General features: G+C 44.5%; 3 protein-coding genes across 6 annotated transcripts in view; 2 read left to right on the top strand and 1 right to left on the bottom strand.

Moving 5' to 3' along the window:
- MIDEAS (mitotic deacetylase associated SANT domain protein) overlaps window positions 1-8,190 on the top strand; it is a 67,280-nt gene extending 59,090 nt beyond the window's left edge. For all 4 annotated transcript variants that reach the window (XM_039232255.1, XM_039232253.1, XM_039232257.1 and 1 more), the window contains 4 exons: window positions 112-261; window positions 1,844-2,056; window positions 3,963-4,159; window positions 4,558-8,190. In XM_039232255.1, the coding sequence (XP_039088186.1) occupies window positions 112-261; window positions 1,844-2,056; window positions 3,963-4,159; window positions 4,558-4,738 (741 nt within the window). In that variant the 3' untranslated portion in view covers window positions 4,739-8,190. The remainder of the gene's footprint in view (window positions 1-111; window positions 262-1,843; window positions 2,057-3,962; window positions 4,160-4,557) is intronic.
- A 787-nt stretch (window positions 8,191-8,977) lies between these two features.
- Window positions 8,978-11,498, top strand: PNMA1 (PNMA family member 1). The gene has a single exon (XM_039232192.1). The coding sequence runs from the start codon at window positions 9,655-9,657 to the stop codon at window positions 10,714-10,716; it is 1,062 nt and encodes a 353-aa protein (XP_039088123.1). The 5' UTR covers window positions 8,978-9,654; the 3' UTR covers window positions 10,717-11,498.
- A 2,985-nt stretch (window positions 11,499-14,483) lies between these two features.
- The window catches only part of DNAL1 (dynein axonemal light chain 1), a 52,173-nt gene continuing 44,878 nt past the window's right edge, over window positions 14,484-21,778 (bottom strand). Inside the window, exon 8 of the mRNA XM_039232322.1 lies at window positions 14,484-18,692. Within this exon, the coding sequence (XP_039088253.1) occupies window positions 18,652-18,692 (41 nt within the window). The 3' untranslated portion in view covers window positions 14,484-18,651. The remainder of the gene's footprint in view (window positions 18,693-21,778) is intronic.

Genomic DNA, 21,778 nt, shown 5'->3' with positions numbered 1-21,778 from the left:
CTTGGGTTTAGCATTTGGGGAGGTTAAGGAGGGAACGCGGGAAAGGCTGGAGTATCCCCAGGCAGGTGAGCTGAACCAGGAACTCTGACCTCAGTTTTGGCTTCAAACCAGATCCAGACCAAGACCGTGGCCCAGTGCGTGGAATTCTACTACACCTACAAGAAGCAGGTGAAAATTGGCCGCAATGGGACGCTAACCTTTGGGGATGTGGATACAAGTGACGAGAAGTCGGCCCAGGAAGAGGTTGAAGTGGATATTAAGGTGACTCCCTTCCCAGCCTCAGCTGCTTAGAGCCCTGACTGTGTCTGGGGCCAAGGGCTGAGTTGAGAGCCTGAGGCCAAGCTCTTTGAAAGTCCCTGGAAGGTAAAGAGAAGAAGGCAGTGTCCCTGACACCCCAAGGAATTGATGTCCTGGGCACTGGACCTAGACCTTTAGGTCCTCCTCCCTATCTGTCAGTATCATGGTAATAACATATTCTGTGTTGATGAGGAGCATTGGGGAATTTTCCCATAATATCTGCATCAGCATTGACCTACTGTCCCCTCATAGCAGACCTCTAACACTGTTGCCCAACTTGAGGCATTCTTTACAACCATCATGAATATGTTGTCTCTGCATCCTACCTTGCTGACATGTCACCGTCACTGGTCCTATGATGTCCACACACCACTTGTGCTACTACTGCATATTTTTCTTTAAATCAACTCGGTTTTTAGTAGAAGAGAAACCTTGTATCACAATTATAAATAGAATACCAGCATTGTTTGCTGTAGACGGTACTAGTAAAAATAAATATATATGAAAATCAATGTTATTACATTCCAGGTAGATACCGTTACCTGCCAAGGCTCTGAGTCTCAGACCTGACCTTTGTTTAATTAAGTCTGGGGGCTTATTCTGGGGAGTGTGCGACTCGATCTCGAGACCGTGAGTTCGAGCCCCATATTCAGTGTAGAGATTACTTAAAAATAAAATCTTTAAGGGGTGCTTGGGTGGCTCAGTCAGTTAAGCGCTCAATTTCAACTCAGGTCGTGATGTGAGTTCGTGAGTTCAAGCCCCGCATTGGGCTCTGTGCTGACAGCTTGGAGCCTGGAGCCTGCTTTGGATTCTGTTTCCCTCTCTCTCTGCCCCTCCCCTGCTCACGCTCTCTCTCTCTCTCTTTCAAAAATAAATATAAAAAAAAATGTTTAAAATCTGAATCAAAGGAAAAAATTATTAGGGAAGCTTTTAAATAGAGGCAAGCAGGTTAAAAAAAAACTCTTTAAAAAATAATAATTAAGTCTGGAGAGGTATAAAAGACACATTAAGATCCAACTAAAAACTTTGTCCTTGAGGTAATCAGGATTGAAAAGAGAATGCTATTTAATTCTGTGTCCACATATCCATCTAACATCGTGTTGGGGTTATAACTCCTTACTTGCTGACATGCTGCATTAAGGCAGGGAGTGGTTTGGTCCCCATTTTGCACATGGGAAGTGGGTGCGGTTACCAGAAGCATTACAAGGATAATTTAGAACTGGAGCTAAGGCTGCTGCCTGGGGCCACCAGGCCACCTTGCTGAAGGCTGGGTCTCTTGGACTGGCACGCTCTCTTCCTGCCCCTACCTCAATCTCAAGTGCTCAGTCTCTTCCTAAGGGCTTTCAGGGCTCAAGACCCCTTCTTCTTTCCCAGGCTGACTAGCTGGGGGACAATATAGAATTGTGTGGCGCAGGAGGCTGTGCTGGGCCAGGCCAGGCAAGCAGGATGAACAGGGATTAGGGGCCCCTGGCTGACTACAGTCGGTGCAGTATGGCCGTGTAATTGGAGCTCCAGGCTCACCGCCCTCGTTCTTGTCCCCCCGTAGACTTCCCAGAAGTTCCCAAGGATGCCTCTTCCCAGAAGAGAGTCTCCAAGTGAAGAGAGGCTGGAGCCCAAGCGAGAAGTAAAGGAGACCAGGAAGGAGGGGGAGGAGGAGGTGCCAGAGATCCAGGAGAAGGGAGAGCAGGAAGAGGGGCGAGAGCGAAGCCGGAGGGCAGCGGCTGTCAAAGCCACACAGACACTACAGGCCAATGAGTCGGTAAGTGTGACCTCCACTAGGGGAGCCCAGGGCCAGGAGGAGGGCTGGAGCTGGGCCCAGGGGAGAGGGAGGGAGGGCAGAACAGGAACATGGTGATGATGAACATCACTATAATAATAGGAAGTGTACTAAGTACCTTATGCTTTTAACTTATTTAATCCTCATAACCCGATGTGGTAGGTACTGTCATTATTCCCATTTTACAGATGAGGAAATTGAGGCCCCTCGATAAGACAAGTGGTAGGCAGCCTGACTCCAAAGTCTGCTGTTAAGTTTTTATACTATACTGCTTCTGTACCTGAGACCGAAGAAGGCTTTGTGAAAACCCAAAAGATGTGTGGGACACGAGGGAAGCATCTTAGCTGTGGCAGGCTCCCCATAAGAGAGCTGTGTCCCTGACAAGAATATCTGAGAAGAATGAGCTGGAACATTGGGGTACCTGGCTGCTGGCTCAGTCAGTTAAGCATCCAGCTGTGGCTCAGTTCATGATCTCATGGTTTGTGACTTCTAGCCCTTTATAGGGCTCCATGCTGTTAGTATGGAGACTGCTTGGGATTCTCTCTCTCTTTGCCTTTCTTCCACTTCTACTCTCTCTCTCTAAATAAACTTTAAAAAAAAAAAAAGAGCTGCAACAATGAGAATAATAACGATGGCCCCTCTCATAGATTCTCTGCAAAGTGTCTACCTTTCCATTAGCTTTGTTAATTCCTCACAATAACCCCATAAAGTGTTAACCCCATAAAGTGCTAATCCCTGCCTCAAAGCTAGAGGAACCTGAGTTCAGAGGTGCTATGTGACTTGCTTGAGTTCCTGCCTGAAGACCTTGTAGTGAAATCCTCTGTCCACCATATCACAGACCAAGAAGCAAGACATACCACCAGAAGTGTTCCTTGTCAGGAGATGTCCCCCTAAAGAGAAAAGGGATTACTATGAGAGCCTTTAAAAAAAAAAGCGTGTTGTACACTTATGCTTGCATCAAGACTCCAGACTGTTTGCTCCCTTCTGAGCCCAGGCTGTGCTCTTTCTCTAGGAACTGTGCTCTATGCACAAGCTCCATCAAGTCTTGCTGACTTTCGTGAAAACTCCCTAGGAGGGTCAACCCCATGCACGCACTTTTGATTTCTAGTGGCCATCTGAGGCTTCCCTAACCCAAGGCCCATGATTCCTACATCCTGAGCAGCACCTCTCCGGGTCTGTGCCAGGCGTCCTCTACTCTTGGTCATCTGCTTGGCATGTCTCATGGTGGCTCATGCTGTCTGTCCCTTGCACTAGATTTCAAGCTCTCTGAGAGCAGGGGCTCCTGTCTGTCCCCTCTGTATCTCCAGCATCTGGCACAGTCACATGGATTTGAATCCCATTTATGGAATTAAGGCATGAATGAATGGACTAAATGACTGAAGACATGAAAACATTAATTGAGACGCCAAGACCCCCGTCAGATAGATGCATGGAGAAGTCTGCTGGTCCTACAGGATTACTGTACCAACAGCTTTGTAAAGATATAGTTGGTCGGGAGCACCTGGGTGGCTCAGGTAGTCAAGCGTGGGATTTTGGCTCAGGTTATGATCTCGTGGTTCATGAGTTCGAGCCCTGGGTGGGGCTCTGTGCTGACAGCTCAGAGCCTGGAGCCTGCTTCAGATACTGTCTCCCTCTCTCTGTCTCACCCCAACTTGTGCTCTGTCTCTGTCTTTCTGTTTCTCAAAAAGAAAAAAAAAAGTTGGCCAAAGACCCAAATGGGCTGCCAAAAAGCAGTGAGTACCTTGTCACTGAAAGGATTCCAGTGGATTCTAGAGGACCATTTGGCAGGAGCGTCTGACCTTTAAGAGCCCTTTGTTCCCTGAGATGCCAGAATTCAGGAACCTCTCTTCCCCAGATCTCTCACTTCTCCTTGTTTGATCCTCTCCAGGCTAATGACATCCTCATCCTCCGAAGCCACGAGTCTAATGCCCCTGGGTCTGCTGGTGGCCAAGCGTCAGAGAAGCTACGGGAGGGGGCAGGGAAGTCACGGAGGGCACTACCTTTCTCGGAGAAGAAGAAGAAACCAGAGACATTTAATAAGACTCAAAATCAAGAGAACACTTTCCCTTGTAAAAAGTGTGGCAGGTATGATGTTAGGCCCTGAGTCCCCTGGGGCCTAGCAGGGTGGCCATGGCTGGGAGCAGGGAAGTGTGCTTTCCGAGGGGAGCTTTCGCCTTGTCTTCTGATTGGCTCCGAGGGTTTCTAGGGCCGTGACGTCACTTGGCAACTCTTAGAGGAGGGGTGATGGCACTGCATCCGGAACCCAGCCATTTCTCAACAGAGGGTGGGGGTATGGCCAGTGGCTGGAGCCAGTCAGGTGGGGTCGGAGACCTCCCCCCACCCGCCCCATGCACAGGTGCGCACACGCACTCTGCACCGATACGCGCGCACAGGCACGCACCCTCTCTGGCCTGGTGGTCCGGGGTGGGGGTGGGGGGGTTGGGAGGACAGCCTCTTATGGAGCCCCTTCTGCCCGGCTGCAGGGTGTTTTACAAGGTGAAGAGCCGCAGCGCCCACATGAAGAGCCACGCAGAACAGGAGAAGAAGGCCGCCGCCCTGAGGCAGAAGGAGAAGGAGGCTGCAGCCGCCGCGGCAACCGCGGCCGCCGCCTCTCCCCACCAGCCGGCGCTGCGTGAGGAGAGCGGCGCAGGGGAGAGGGGCTGACGCCGAGGGGGCTCAGGGGCCCGCCCCTCGCCCTGGACCCCCGGCCCTCCCTGCACCAGCCTGCCCAAGCTCCAGCGAGCACCCTGGAACCTCCAGACGGAGAGAGGAGAGATGGCCTTGGGCTTTTCTCCGAAGAACAAGACAATAAAATCAAAGGCCCTTTTATTTATAAAGGCCCCGGGAGCAGCCTCCAGGGCTGCAGGATCCAGTTCTCCTTGCATTCGGTCTGTCCGAAGTTGTCCTCGCCTTCCTCGCCTTCCTCGTTCCTCGAACTGCACTGCGAAGGCGCCCGCTGGCTGGGGCTGCCCCTGGGGAGGGGGCGCTGCGCCACTGCGGCCTCCCATGCTGGGACCTCTGCTGCCACGCAGCCCCTTCCGGCCCCCCTGGTTCCCCGCGTTCCTCTCGGTCACCATGGAGAGCTAAGCACAAGCTCACCCTCCTTGCAGCATTATTTCTCCTCCCCAGAGGACCTCATAGGCTGCACTGGCCCTGCCCCAAGCCCCGGAAAGAGGGACTCGCCTGGAGGGAGTGTGGTGGCCATGTCTGAAAGGGAGCTCAGCCTCGTACCTGTGCTGTCCCCAACACGACAATGCCCAGGCCTAAGCTGCTCCAGCGACCCTGCCTTCAGGCCACCTTCTCTGGGAAGAATGCCAACAGAAGGCCTATAGGGCAGAGGACAGGTACCTGTCCCTTTGCTGATTGCTAGCGGCCTGCTGGGGCTGTAAAGTTTTCTCAAATATTTGGGGAAGGGGCCGGCGTTGGTCTCAGGCCCTCAGTCTGCTGGAAGGAAGGGAACTGTGCAGAGGGTGGAAGCTGGAGGGTCGGGCTGGAGGGAACTTTTGATAAACCTTGGCTCTTCCTGCTTCCCACCTTTTTGCCAAACACTTTTGGACCCTGAAGGCTGCTAAGGGGGCTTATCCCACCCGGCCTGTTCCTTCTTGGTGCAGGTTCCTTGCCTGCCTCTGTCCCGCCCTTGGCAGCTGCTCCCTCACCCCATCCCACCTGGTCTAGCGCAGATGTCCACCGCCCAGCCCCCAGTCCTACATGCTGGAGATTTCTGGATCCTTCCCTGGGAGGGGGAGGTCTCCTAACCAGATTGGACAGGAGCCTTCATTCCTCGACTTGTGTCATTTGGGAGCTATTTATTTATTCTTAATATTTAATTTTTAACATCCTCTCAGGGACCAGGGGCCTCCTGCTTTCCAGAGGCCCAAGTGCATTTATCCCAAAACAAGGCACCTTCTTGGCATCGTCCCCCCCCCCCCCCCCCCCCCCCCCCGCCCCATTCCTAAGACCCTAAGGTCCCTCACCTCATTGCTCTGGAAGCTCTTGCCAGTAGGAGTAATAGTAGCGCAGAAAGAGGGTGGAAGGATGGAAGGTGTCGCCAAAGCCACACAAAGACTAGCAGGAGCAAGGGAGATCGAAGGCCGTTCTTACTGCTACCTCTTCTCTGGCTGTAGTTTCAAATTGCCTGAGGGGATGGGCTGGAAGCCAGAATTCTAGTTTTGTTTCTAGCTTGAAGAAGCCAAATTTGGCAGGCTGGAAGGTTCTAGAGGCCTCACTTGCCAGTCCATAGAGGGCTGAGTTATTTTTCTGATCTTGTTACTCAACCTTAGTTGTGTTAAATGTTCTAATTGAATGCAAGTATACGGCAGGTCAGCATGTTAGGAAGGAGCCAAAAATTCTGCCACTCTCCTTACAAGATAGCTTAAAGGCGCCATGTTGGTAGCTAGGAGTGGGGAGTTTTGTTTCTAAACTATGCACTAACTGGTGTTTTTCAGCATTCATTTATGCATTAATATGGTTCTTCAGGACCCCAGCTATGGGAGTAACAACATCTTTCTCCCCGCCAGACTCCAGGACCGCTACCTGTGTCTTCAGCTTCCCAGTTAGTTTTCTCCAAAGCCTTCTATAAGCTCCATGTCCCAATATTGCAAAAATCTGGTATGCCGTCCAGATACAGGAGGGTAGCAAATTTAGGCTGTCTTCTAAATCACTTGTGTAATAAGAGTGCCTTCGCAGCTTCGCCCCAAAGTGCTACTTATGTTTCCCAAGGTTTTTTCTATTTAAATATTATTTGGTTTCAGGCCCCTCTGTGGACACATGGTAACAGGAACCTCCTTTGTTTAGAGTGATTCTCTTCTAAGCTCATAGAAATCAGACTAGGTGAAATGTGGGTGGAGAAAATCAAGGCGGTACTTCTGTTTTAGTTCCACCAGACACTGTATTTTAGAAGCGTTCATGCTCCAGGATGGATTTACATCTAGAATACAAGGTGAAAGTTAACCTGTTTAAGAGGGCAGATGCAATTGTTCCAAGTGACCTGCCAATAACGTAGGTGCAGCCATAGGAGCTGGGATAGGTATATCCTTTATGGTGCTTTTTCCCTGTGAACATATTAGGCTCATCTTTTGCTTTTTCTTTTTTCCTTTTTACTTCTATTCAGAGCTGTTTGCTTTAAGAAGTTAAGTGACAAACACCTCCAGCTTTATATTGCCCTCCCCACACCATGTCACATATCCATCTTCCAGTCTCCATCTACACTTTGCTAAGGGCATGAAATTAACCTAGTGCCTGTGTTCCAGACCGTTTCTGAGGTCTCTTACCCACCCAAGGAGACTGTGCTTCAGTGCACTGGCCTCCATGCCTTCAGCAGCCTCCCCTCACAGCTAAGGTACACCCTCATCCCTTCTGCCTCCCCACCCCCACCCCTGGCACAGAGGTCGTGTGCTGCTTATGTCTAAAAGAAATCCCCTATATTTAACTGCCTCAGTGACCTAACCTCTTTCTTCTCATGTGCCAGATGTTAAGATGAAGGAGGAATACAACACATACTCAAGCCTCAGCTATTTAAATATATTTTCTCTGGGGCTCTCTTTTTTCGAACGGTATTTATTACCAGACTAGAAAGCCTGACTCCTTAGGTTTACAGGAAGTATGCATATTTTTATAAAACAATTGTATGTCCTCCCCATATTTTGCTGTGTTAATATTTGCCTCTAACAATTTGCAGCTGTTTCACCTTTTCCTTGTTTGTCTCTAAGTTGAAGGCCTTGTTTGGAGGGGACAGCACAGGAACAGCCTTGACAGTCTGTAATTATTGTACAAATATTTTAATAGCATATAAATAAGTATATTCCTTTTATTTTGGAAAAAAAAACATGATCAGACACTGCCTTTTGTGTGTTTGCTGCCTGTGGCACCCTTTTTTAAAAAGACTGTTACATATTAAAATAGTGTGTATATATATATATAAATATTACCTCTTTTGCTGTACAGTTGTGATAGACCAGACTGAAGATTTTATTTTTTGTGTGCTTTTTATAAAAAAAAAAATAACACACTAAAGTAAATCTTGCGGATGTGATTGTAATGTACTTACGTAACTTATTTACTTTTGAATGTTCTTCTGTATCTTTAAACCTTTTATTAAATAAGGTTTTAAAAATTCAGAGTTGAATGCTGTGTTCTTTTGGGGAGATTTTCACCATCTGGGATCGACTAAGTAGGCTTTGTTTTGCTTGCAGTGGATTACTTGACATTTTGAACCAGGAGGATTCTCTATCAAGTCTTTGTCAGTGATGCCAGGAGAGGAAAAATAACATGCTAATGTTTGCCTGGTTGCAAAGATTACTAAATAGATACAGATCTTTTTACATAATTTTAGACAAGAAAAAGTCTCAACTTGGTGTCTAACACAAAAATATGTACATGGCACACTTCCAACGTGTTAGTTTCGTTGAGATAAAGTATGGAGGGGGCAGAATACAATCAGGTGGAACAGGGAAGCCTCGGTGCTAAAGACGGTATTTTCCTACGCAGCGGTAGACCACGTCTGCCTTGACGGATGCATTTTCAACAATATCACCTTCACTTCAATTATACTACCTTTTAAACACGGTGCTTAGTTAGGGAAAAAAAAAATCTGGAAAATGTGAAAAAGGAAAGGCACCATCAGAGTAAGCAGGGCTCTGAGACCCTCGCTAGCACCTTGGCAACCGCTTGACCCCGAGAACAACGGGAGCGCGCGGAACTCAGGTAGTCAAGGCCACCGTCGCCATGGTTACGCCCCGCCGCGGGGGCGGGGCGAACGCGGCTCACTGGGCCTGCCCCCCTCCCCACTGCCGCAGTAACGAGCGCCTCCGCTGGCTGCGGATCCTGCGACCTGGCAGCCGAGGTGCGCCACACCGCCGCAGCCCGCCGCAGCCGGCGCACGGCCGCCCCCGCCCGTCCCTGCCCCCGCCGCCTGAAGCCTCGCTTCTCCGTCCTTCTTGCGCTCTCGCTGCCCGTGTCGTTTTTCCTCGGCCACCGTCGCCGCCTGGAACCATCACTGGGTCTGCAAAGAAGCCACCTTCGGACTGGCCTCGCCGCCGCCGCCACCTCAGAACAATCTCCTCCTCCGGGGACTGCGCAGCCCTCGTCTGCAAAGCGGCCGCTCCTCGCCCAACTGAAGGCCCGGCTCCGACCGCGAACGCCGGATCAACACTGGGAGCAAGCAGCGAGCGCCAGGCGCCCCAGCTGCCGAGAGGAGGCGGCCACGCCCCGCGACCACACCCGGGCGCCTCTTCAGCCCCGAGGCCCCAGCCTTCGCCGCCCGCCGTAGCTCCTCGCCTTCTGCGTTGCGACGCGACACCCTGCCTGCAGGTGGGGGACCCTGGCTGCAGACCCGGACCGGAGACGCAAGATGGCGGCGGACGCGTGACTGACTGCCTGAGCATCCCAGAGGCTTTGCTCCGAGAACCAGCCGAAGGACTGACTTTGAGGGGCAGCGAAAGAACCAGAGCAGGACTCTGGTGTCATTTAATTGTGATTGCGTGAAGCTTGCCTCCCTCGGTCATACTGGGGAGAGTAGTGTCTGCTGTGAAGCCACGGTCTAATCCGTATTTGTAGAGTTGGGGCCCTTGCTGGTTGGGAAAATGGCGATGACCCTGTTGGAGGACTGGTGCAGGGGGATGGATGTGAACTCCCAGAGAGCCCTGCTAGTCTGGGGGATCCCAGTGAACTGTGATGAGGCTGAAATCGAAGAGACCCTCCAGGCTGCGATGCCCCAGGTGCCCTATCGAGTACTTGGGAGAATGTTTTGGAGGGAAGAGAATGCGAAAGCAGCCTTGTTAGAGTTCACTGGCGCTGTCGATTACGCCGCGATCCCCAGGGAGATGCCGGGTAAAGGAGGGGTCTGGAAAGTGGTCTTTAAACCCCCGACTTCCGATGCTGAATTTTTAGAAAGGCTACACCTCTTCCTGGCGAGAGAGGGGTGGACCGTGCAAGATGTTGCCCGCGTCCTTGGGTTTCAGAACCCCGCTCCGGCCCCAGGCCCAGATATGCCGGCGGAGATGCTAAACTATATTTTGGATAACGTTATTCAGCCTCTTGTTGAGTCCATATGGTACAAGAAGCTGACGCTGTTCTCTGGGAGGGACATCCCGGGGCCGGGGGAAGAGACCTTTGATCCCTGGCTGGAACACACTAATGAGGTCATAGAGGAGTGGCAGGTATCTGATGTAGAAAAGAGGCGGCGGTTGATGGAGAGTCTCAGAGGCCCTGCCGCTGACGTCATCCGCATCCTCAAGACTAACAACCCTGCAATAACCACTGCCGAATGCCTGAAGGCGCTTGAGCAGGTGTTTGGGAGCGTCGAGAGCTCTAGGGATGCGCAGGTCAGATTTCTGAACACTTACCAGAACCCGGGAGAAAAGTTATCTGCCTATGTCATTCGACTGGAGCCTCTTCTGCAGAAGGTGGTAGAGAAGGGGGCCATAGATAAAGATAACGTGAACCAGGCCCGCCTGGAGCAGGTCATTGCCGGGGCCAACCACAGCGGGGCCATCCGAAGGCAGCTGTGGCTGACGGGGGCTGCGGAAGGGCCCGCGCCTAACCTCTTCCAGTTGCTGGTGCAGATCCGCGAGGAGGAGGCCAAGGAGGAGGAGGAGGAGGCTGAGGCCGCCCTCCTGCAGTTAGGCCTGGAGGGGCACTTCTGAGGCCCAGTAGACAGGCTGTACTGCAGATCTAGATCACAGCTGCTTTCCTGGTCTCCATGCCATCTTACAGGTGTCTCTTAGTAGTAAAGACATCCATGTTCTGGAGGGAGGCAGGGAGGAGTCAGGCCTGGTATTCATGTAACATTAGTAGTACAGTCGTGCAAATGAGCACCCTGAGCTACTGTGAGTCGTGCCTAGCTGCAATGCCAGGTAAAGACTTGTGCACCAGTGCTCAGTACAAGCTGCCATCGTGGCAATCATCAGTTGTAAAACATGTGAATTTGTGACACTTCCCATTAGTGTGAAATTACATGTTCTGATGTTTATTGCAGGACCTGGCAAACCCAAGAAGTGTTCAGTAAAAATATGAGCCGTTATTACTAATATTGTGAATAGTTTTTGTGTTTACAGTAAATTGTCCCTAACTTATATTAATGGGAAGAAGACTTAATTAGATATTATTAGTTATTCAACCGTACAAAGCAAATTTCTTATTTTTCATCTTGAAACGTCTGGATTGGTTTCACTGACAAGTATTCTGAGACTGTGGAATGGGGTGTTAGAAAAATACTGCAGTTCTAGGACTGTATAAATCAATTTTTCTCTGTACAAGATACAGATATAAATTGCATGGGAAAGTTAAAAAGAACCAGTTACAGTATCTAGTCCCTCACTGCAAATCTTTGTCATTGAATGGTAGTTCTTGTTCTTGCTGATTCTAATTGTTCTAAATTTCCAGTTAGCAAAGTACATGTATATGAATAAAAATATTTTAAAAATTCTATTGTCTTGTTTTCCTGACACATATACAAAATTTAAGTGTAATTAAGCTCTATGTTCTCTTAGGAAGACTTGCCCATGGTGCTAAAAAAAAATCAGACTTAAATGATTTTATCTTTAAGCTTTACATCATACTATGCAAGTTGAAATTGCAGAACCTTTTGGTGTTTTCAATTTTTGCATGTTTTCAACAAGGCAAGTGTTAGGAGGCTAAAAAGGCCTAAGTAAATATTAACTTACTATAAAATGTCAGAAAAACCTGAAATGGGGCTCAGGATGTCATCTAGCAATGCTTTTTCTCCCCCTTCTAAATCGTTTTTCAGCTAAAAATGTTTGTTTTGCTGAGGAATAATTCCTCATACCTGTTTAAAAGGAAGGTTTCAGATTTATAGCAGCCATTTGATACCAAGAGGGTATAAACAGGGAAACAGTTTAAAAACATGTTTGACTTCTGTGACTGAATGTGTGTCTTGAGATCCTAGTAAATCCACAAGTGGTTACATGAGCATAAGTGTTCAGTGAGGTTTTCCCCTACTAACAAGGCTTTAAAATTATAGGCAACCTATTTAACAATCATTGGGTAAAAAATTTATTTATAAAGGCTACTGCTGGTGTATATTCTAACATTTTTCCATATGCTCACTCATGCCGTCATCTCCCATGTTATGTCTGTTCCACCCTCACGAGCTTCTCTCAACACTCACATCTCCACATATTTGATTCTCACAACAGATACGCCAAGTCTTTGCTTCCCCCAACAAACGTGTCCTCATTCCTCCACTCCCCAACTCACATAGCTTCCCTCTCCATCCCCATTGGCATGACGGCATGGCACTGGGTACACACCCCCCTCACTTCTCAGAATCTTACCGTACACATTCACTCCCACCTTGCCCCCAACGCTCTCTCATAAACACACTCCCTCCTCCCACCACACACACACACACACACACACACACACACACACACACACACACATACAGCAGTCTCCCACCCCAACCATACATTCCTATTTCTCCACACATGCTCCCCCTGCCACCTCACACAAGCCAGCCACCACACACATTCTCACTCCACGCAGATTACGTTCATAACAAAAATAATGGGTTCTACATTTCTCCCATCCAATGTCAGAGGCATCCTTCAATGTCTGTACATAGGGATATACCTTCTCATAGCTGCAGAGCTGGCTGCATTTTAGCAAGGAGGGTTATCACTTTGGATTCTTTAATTATATGTAACAATTATATATTGACATCTACATACTATGTATTTTATACATATATATGGTACAGGATTCTATATATCCATCCTTTATTCTAGAAAACTAAAAATGAGCTGTTTCTAATCTGAATTAAGGTTTTCTCTTTATAAAAGGCTCAAAAAGGAGGATAGGAGCAAGAAACATCCTTATAACCAAAGAACTGTGGAATAAAGAAGTAGAAACTGCACCACAGTCCCATTCTGAGGCCAAAATTATACTTGGCTGATGGCACAGAATATGTGCTGAGACAATGTGTAATGTTACTGCTGTTACTAGGCTCTTCCTGTCTCTTGTGGATCAAAAAGGGGGCTGGGGGCGCCTGGGTGGCTTAGTCGGTTAAGCATCCGACTTTCGCTTAGGTCATGATCTCGCGGTTCGTGGGTTCGAGCCCCGCGTCGGGCTCTGTGCTGACTGCCAGCTCAGAGCCTGGAGCCTGTTTCAGTCTGTGACTCCCTCTCTCTCTGACCCTCCCGTGCTCACGCTGTCTCTCTCTCTCTCCTAGAAATAAATAAAACATTAAAAAAAAAAAAAAAAAGGGGGCTGACCAGTGTCAGGTTATTCCAGACCACAAATCAGGGGCCTATCAATCAACCTTAACCTTAATACTACATGTGAGGAGAGGACTAGGAATAGTCAAGTGCAGTAGTAACTTGCTGTCCTGGGAAGCACTTTGCAGGATCCTAATCATTTGAAATGGTGCCCAGAGACCTTCTGGTGAAGACTTAGAAACCTGGGAGAGGAGACTGTCATTGGTAGTGAACTCTAGGGAAAACAAAAAAGGCATAAGAAGTGAGTCAGTCTCTCTCCCTCTCTCTCTCATACACACCCACAAGCTGTGTGGAATGTTTGATCTAAAGACCAAATTTCTTCAGAATTGGATGTCATTGGAAGTTCATGTGGTTGCTCTATACTCGCTAAAACTAATGGTCATATACCCAAAAAAGATACAATTAATGTTTTTTTATAAAATAACACAATTTATTACTATTTTAAAACAAGTCTCACAAAATAACATTCAGAAACTCAACATTTCTAAATAAGTTAACACAATAAGTTTAGTCATTAAGTCATGCTACAAAATTCCTGCATATAAAAGATTATTACCAAAGTATTAATAGATGTTAAAATGTTCTTTAGGATGGAGTTGGTACTAGAAGCCAAAGATTCTGGAATGATGCTCGTAATATGACTGACACCTGGGAGAAGTAGCTAGCTGTATGTATATCCTCTATCGCTACCAGCTCACAGGTCTCTTGTTGGGATTGATCCCTCTAGGCAATAGCACCTCAGAGGCAGGTATCCTACAGATCAAAGAAGCAAAGAACTTCCCACCCTTGTCACATTAACCACAACTTAATTTAACCAACATCTAAACTAACCGTTAAGATCTAGACGTGGGAAAGATACCGCACACAGTTTCTATTCTGAGTAAGAGAATTCTACTTGACACATTCCCCAGAGGGATGACTGTCAATGTAGCAGACATGGAAGATGACAACAAAGAGGGAAATAGGGAAATCCAGACTCCGATGATGTCAACAGATAACTACTGCTCAGGTTGGCTTGGAACGAACAAGGATGAAGTCTGATTCTCTAATATCCACATGCAGTATAGGTATTCACCTATCTGCCCTTTGGGAGTCTTTTCCACCAACATCCAGTTCATAATTTTAAAGTGCAAATCTACGGCAAAATAGTTTACTCTCCCCCACCCCCTTATTAAGTTTACTAGATCATAATTTGGTTGGCTGGTTCCCCTCTAACCTGCCCAATATGGGAAGTTAACTAGAATCCAGTTATGACTTCTCCAAGTGGCAAGTGAAAATGTTTTTCTTAGAAAAAAGTAAGACTCAGTCTCATTTTGACTTTCAGTTTTCTTCCTTTGCAGTCCATTATAAAAAGGTAGGAATAGAGATTTCGATGTGGGATTTCTAAAACTTCGGTGATTTTTTAAAAACATACTCTTTACTTTTTTATTGCACCTACTTTATGGTTTTATGAAAAAAAAACAAAACCAAAACCTCATGCTAGAATGAAGATAAAGAAATATGCTCAAGTTAGCTGTGTCAGAAGCACCAACTCTGCTACACTGAAGCTTGTTTTATATTTAATTATTCACAGACACAGTAAGCAGCTTAAATAAAGAAAACACGTGCCAAAGGGATTAATATCAATAAAAAGATAACTTTCAGTTCAGCAGTTAGTCTTCTCCCTTTACCAACACTTACAATGTAAGGTCCTCACAAATTGACAAACTGCAGTTAAAGAGACACTGACTACTCATGATCAATACTTTGACATTCCCCTGCAACACACCAATTTTTAAAAGTGAATGATTAAGTCCAACCTTCCTAGACCCTACACTTTTTCCATTTAGTCCTAAGAAAACCCCAGGTGGAAGATTCTTCATTACAGAGATAATACCTTCAATTCCACTTACACACCACCAATTCTGAGAATAAGTCAACAGTTAAGATTCATGTCTTATTCCTCCTTACTCTACTTCAGACCACTGGTAAATGGTTTAAGAAGCATCTATTCAAGTCAAAATTCTTTTTCCACACAAGAACCACATTTAAGTATCTAATAACCATAACAAGTAATACCAAGCTAATGACGAATTATCATGACATTCTTCTGATCACATCCAAAATTGGTGTTTACACCAGCTAACTTTCACATATGATGACCAAATTTTGCCAAATTTTATACAATATTTTTCTGTATTTAATGACTGCTACAGTCTGGAAAATCTATGCATTAGTGGACAATGAACAAACATTTAAAGAATGACCCATTTTCTAAAAGTACACTCAAAATGTTCAACTCAGAGATAAAGCAAAATCTATCATAAAGTCGAATTCTGTTATAGTAAGAGGTAGGTTAATAATCATTGTCCTAAGATAAGCAGGAATACTAAGAAATAAAAGTTGAGACCCTGCTGAAAAATGTAAGTTGAACCTTCCAGCCCTGAGTTTCTAATGTTATATGAAAATTATTAAAATGAGCATTATAAAAAAGCAAAACACCAATGACCATTTTCCTTCCATCCATAATTACTAAATACATCACCTTCTCTCATACAACAACTCAGGTGGCATCTATGGCTAGAGTGAAAATAAATGTACTTGGACAAAAGGAATGTTAGTATACACTAAGCACTGGTTCTTCAACAGGGACGAATTTGTTCCTACCCCACCGGCAGAGGGGACAGATGGTAATGTATGAAGACATTTTTGGTTGCCAGAATGAAACCAGGGGTTCTACTGGTATCTAGTGAGTAGAAGCCAGAGATGGTGCTAAACGTCCTGTAATACACAGGACAACATTATCCAACCCAAAATGGTAATAGTGCCAACATGGAGAAACTCTGATCTAAAGGAACAAACTCCTATGAACACATAACACAAAAACCTTTCAAGGCCTGACCAGGTAATACAGCCATAAACTTACAGTTAGGGAACATAGAAAAGTTGAATTCCTATGTAGACTAAGATCAAGTGACCTGTGAAAAATTAAAATACTGGACTGATTCGAGAGTTCTACTATCATTACAAGAATAGACAAAAATTTAAATGAGCCACACAAATGGCATCATGCTTTAAACCAAGAGCACAGAGAGAATCCATTCCAAGTAGTTCAAAAAGCTAATCTATAAACCAAAGGCATTTAACATCAGCCAAATTTGCAACAGAAAATGATGATTTAAGGAATGATTAGAGAGAATGTTCTGAATGTATTCACACACCCTATCTTCCATTTTCTAATGGCATGGATTCTGGCCTTAATTCCATAAAAAGGTACAGAAGTCATTCAAATATTTGTCGAGTGCAACTAAATATGAATTTTGGGTGAAGTGGACACAGAAAAGCACCTTACATTTCTCTGAGAACTATCAGTGACTTAAAAATATTAAGAAACAAGGAAAAGCAGAGAAAATTATTTTCTATATTATAGAATTCAGAAAACCAAATGCCAACAACATAAGCCATTTTACAGATTCAATATGAAGTTATCCATTCCCTACTATATTCACCTCCAGAGTGACTTTTAGAAAATATGTCTATACATAGCAAAATGGCTTCAAGCTTTCCTACTGGATGACGTGCAAACTACAAGTGAGGAAGATCGTCTTCCCTCCTAGTTTTGGGGATTTAAACATCACCAAGGGGAATACTCATTGCCTACAGTTCACAAAATACCCAAAGGCTTTGAATGTATAAGCCGGAGTAAAGATTTCTTTCTATCAGATTATAAGGAAGAACTAAAAGGAAGCAAAAAGTGTTGGACTAATTTTTCCTCTTCCTATTTGTATTCAGAATTGATTGTCAAAGCAGTGGTCCCTTTAGATCAGAGTGACTCAGAGAAATCACATAATTCCTACTTAAATGATAGCTGAAAATTTCTGAAGCCCAGGACTACTTATGCAATCACTTAAAAAAATGACTCTCCTCTTTTTGACTGGTTTTACACAAGTAAATGGGGAAATAAGAATCAGTCTCTGGTTGAGGGACTTTAGGCACAATTTGGCAGAGCGCCTCTAACTTCTCTTCCGAAATGGTCAGTGATTCAGTCACGGCCTGCTATGGACTTCATCATCATATGGTTACTGACTACTATATCTTGTATTTCCCAAAAAGAATTTTTTTTTCTTCTATGATAAATTCTAAGCTCTGTCTCCAACTATTGCTTTGCAATTTTAAAGTTAAATCACCTACCATCCTTCATAGAGAAGGCAATCTTCAAAAATATTGCCCTTTGCCTGGGATCCCACAATGAAATATCTCTTCTTTTTTTCCTCCACAATCACTTACATAATTCATTTTAAGAGCTGTTTAACTTAGAAGCATTCTAAAAATATATTTTGAAATTCTAAATTTAATCTGTTGAAATGTATTAGACGTAGTCTTTAGGTTCTATATCCTTATTTATAGCAATCATTTCTCCCAACATGAGGGTCAAAAGAACAAAGCTATTAGGGTAATTTCTGACATATACAAATGGCCAACATTTAGGCTAGTAATTCAGATATAACTATTGTTTACATACATTTCCTTATATGACATATAAGGGACTATAAACCAAAAAGTGTGCCTAAGATCAGGTCCATATGAGTAACATGACCACAGTACTGGTCAAAGGAATGATCATGGCAGTCATTTTAACCACTCACTGACCTGGATCACAGAATGACTGACTGTGCACAGTGACTCAAGTGGCCAGGCATGTAAACACAACCTAAATTCCAGTTGACAGTGCACACATTTTTGGAAAAGCAATGAAATATAACATGGGCTATAAGGCCTCCAAGATATTAATTTTTCCTTTTTTCACCACAGCTTTTCCAACTGGACTTTGGGAGTCGTGGTTCTAGGGCTGCTCTGTATTTCTTCTAAGAGGAACTCTTCCTGTCACTGTGCTGTCTTCTGAACGAGAGGCGTGACATATTTGTGCTTCTGAATCATAAAGACATGGACCTTCAGGAAAGATGGTCTACAGACTCAGAGGTTAAGTATGTATATTTAAATGCCTGGTCTAAGAAAAAAAAAACTTAAACTGAATAAAGAACCGTATTTGTTGTTCTTGGTTGTTAAAAATGACTAGTCTATAAAAGTTTCAGTGGATGGGACCACACAGTACATAACTGGGACTAAAGACAAAAATTGAAAATCTGAATTTCTAAAAATAGTACTACAATATATGGAGTTGGTGTTACTGTTACTGTTTGGAGGGAGAAATACTAAATAGGTTTAAAAAAAGATAGGAATGAGAGATTTGTTTTATCTTAATCTTTTGCCCAACACAGAATCTTTAAAATAGACAATTATACAAAACTTATCTATTGTTCTTATGACATTCAAATAAGTTAACACGAAGCGGAAAACGTGGTGTTAGTTATCTTCTTCCTCATCCTCTTTAATTACTGGGGTACCTAAAATGAAAAAGAAAATTATTTCTGGTCATTCTAAACAGATTTTTAAAATTCTAAATGAAAATATTGTCCTGTTAACCAGAGAGGCTATGAGATACAAGGAAGTGTGCCATAATAAAAATAATCTCATAAAATAATCTCTTTAATTTCAAATTATTCAAAAAGCTTCTCAGGAAACTTCTCAAATGGATTAATATAAGTATTTGTGAATATTTAGCTCCCCAAATGCAGAGTTGCAAACAATAGTGCCTACAGGTGCCAGGCAGAAAAATAAAGTCTTATACACACACTACAAACTGTGTATGTTAAACACAAAGAAATAATCTTAATTTTTCACAATAAAATATGCAATCCCAGTATTGCCAGAAATCTGAATTTTTATTTTACTCTCCCAACTATTAAACAATGGGAATAAACTTGAAAAAACAATAAAAAGGACCAGAGCACAGAAAACAAAACACATCTGCAGGCCATCACTGGGCCAAGAGCCACCCATTTCTGAGCACTGGCATTTGAAGCCTGCCCACAATCTGACCTGAGTCCCATGTTCAGTCTTAACTCTTCAGCCAGTCACCTTCTGCACCAGCTAAACTGATCAATTCACTCTTACCTCTGGATCCTAGATCAAGATTTCCTCCATTCTGGAATGCCCCCCACCAACTTTCCTCCCATCTAAATGCTACCCTTAATTAGGAAGCTACTCATATAGGTGCTTGGGTGGCTCAATCAGTTAAGTGTCCGACGTTATATCAGGTCATGATCTCGCAGTTTGTGGGTTCGAGCACCGCACAGGGCTTTGTGCTGACAGCTCAGAGCCTAGAGCCTGCTTTGGATTCTGTGTCTCCTTCTCACTGCCCCTCCCCTGCTCACACTCTGTCTCTGTCTCTCGACAATAAATAAATGTTAAAAAAAAATTTTTTTTTTAAAAGGAACCAACTCCAGTGCCTCTTCCTCTATGATCCTTGTGAAATGAACATTTATGTTCTTTACAGCAGTGAGCAGAATTTCACCTCTCTGTACGTTGCACAGCATCTTTTCACATGGGGAGAGTGTATAGCATGCCAAGTACACAAATTATGTAAGTGTACAGATCGATAAATATGTACAAAATGAACACATCTGGTATCCAGCACCTAGATTAGGTAGAGAACATTATTAGAACTCCCCAAACTGCCTCAGGTCCCCTTCCAGTCACTAAAACCCCACAAAAGGTATATTCTATCCTAATGTCTAACACCATAGGTTATTTTGCCTGTTTTTGAAATGGATATGAATGGGATGGTATAACATGCACTCTGTGTCTGGCTTCTTTTGCTCAATATTATGTTTGCAAGATTCATCTATATTGTATGAAATCTGTAGTTCATTCATTCTCATTGCTGTTTAATATTACATTGTATGAATATGTCATAATTCTATTATTGATGGACATTTGAGTTGTTTCCAACTTATAGCTATTAAAATAGTGCTGCTATACCTTTTGATAACATACATATCCTTTTATTTGGGATCCATAGCTAGGAGAAAAAGTGCTGTGCCATAATGGATATGTATGTAGAGATTTTACAGATAATGTCAGTTTTCCAAAGTGGACATACCAAGTTACAGTACCATCTCTCAGGGCCTGAGAGTTCTAGTTACTCCACATCCCACCAATATTTGGTATTGTCTTGCCATGTTACTTTTTTTTTTAAGTAGGCTTTATGCCCAGCACAAAACCCAATGCAGGATCTAAACTTACAACCCTGAGATTAAGACCTGAGCTAAGACCAAGAGTCGGATGCTTAACTGATTGAGCCACCCTTATTTTAGCTTTAAAAATTTTTTTTATCATTTTAGCTTTCTAAGATTCCCCAATTTTGCTTATCAGCAACAGAAAAGAAACAAAAGTAGGTAAGTTAGCAGCTGTAGCCATCTCTGTTCTGGTACTCTAACTAAGAAATGGTTCTTCTAGGGGGTGTTCAGATTGGCCTGAGGTCAGTGCTTGGTCCAAAAGGCTATAATGTGGTTTGGTCTATTCAGGGTCTACATAAAGGGTTCTATTCCATGGGGCGCCTGGGTGGCTTAGTCGGTTGAGCGTCCGGCTTTCGCTTAGGTCATGATCTCGCGGTTCTTGGGTTCCGGCCCCGTGTCGGGCTCTGTGCTGACTGCCAGCTCAGAGCCTGGAGCCTGTTTCAGTCTATGACTCCCTCTCTCTCTCTGACCCTCCCCTGCTCATGCTGTCTCTCTCTCTCCTAGAAATAAATAAAACATTAAAAAAAAAAAAAGGGTTCTATTCCATGTTTAAGGGAAGGTTTTACTTCCTGTGTACAATGCTGGAAGACGTAAAGACAAATGACTTCAAATGCTTCTAGAATTGAACCAAAAGTGAACATAGAAAAGCTGACATCCAAAACTCTAATGTCCCTACTCCCTTTTTCTATTTTATTTTTTAACTGTGAAATATTCATTCATATAAAATACAGTATAAATAATTTAAGGACTAACAAAGCCAATGATTCTATACCTACTACCAATTTAGGAAAGAGAGCATTACCAGTATCTTAGAAACCTGTTTGCCTCTTCCCAATTATTCCTGTACCTCTCCACAAGAGATAATCTGCTGTCTGTCATTTTACCCCTAAATATGCATCCAGAAAAAAAAGAACATTCTGAATGATCCCATTAATATAAAACTTTAGAAAATTCAGACTAATCTATAGAGACAGAAAGCAATCACTAATTACCTTGGGAAGGATGATGGCAAGGAGCAGGAGAGAGGGATTACCAAGGGGCACAAGGATACATTGTGGGGTAATGCATACATTCATTGTCTTTTTTTCCCCAGCTTTACTGAGATATGACTGAGATAGCATTATGAAGTTTCAGGTATAAAATGATGGTTTTAGGGGCACCTGGGTGGCTTAGTCGGTTAAGTGTCCGACTTTCGCTTAGGTCATGATCTCGCGGTTCGTGGGTTCGAGCCCCGCGTCAGGCTCTGTGCTGACTGCCAGCTCAGAGCCTGGAGCCTGTTTCAGAGTCTGTGACTCCCTCTCTCTCTGACCCTCCCCTGTTCATGCTGTCTCTCTCTCTCTCTCTCTCTCTCT

Source organism: Hyaena hyaena, unplaced genomic scaffold (genome assembly GCF_003009895.1).
Source record: "Hyaena hyaena isolate Hyena2069 unplaced genomic scaffold, ASM300989v1 scaffold_65, whole genome shotgun sequence".
In the NCBI taxonomy this organism is placed as follows: Eukaryota; Metazoa; Chordata; class Mammalia; order Carnivora; family Hyaenidae; genus Hyaena; species Hyaena hyaena.
The sequence above is the reverse complement of the archived record's forward strand: the minus strand, read 5'-3'. Positions and strand labels throughout refer to the sequence as shown.

What these genes read in the sequence shown, in the direction of transcription:
- PNMA1 (XM_039232192.1), top strand. Translation starts at nt 9,655, where the DNA reads ATGGCGATGACCCTGTTGGAGGACTGGTGCAGGGGGATGGATGTGAAC.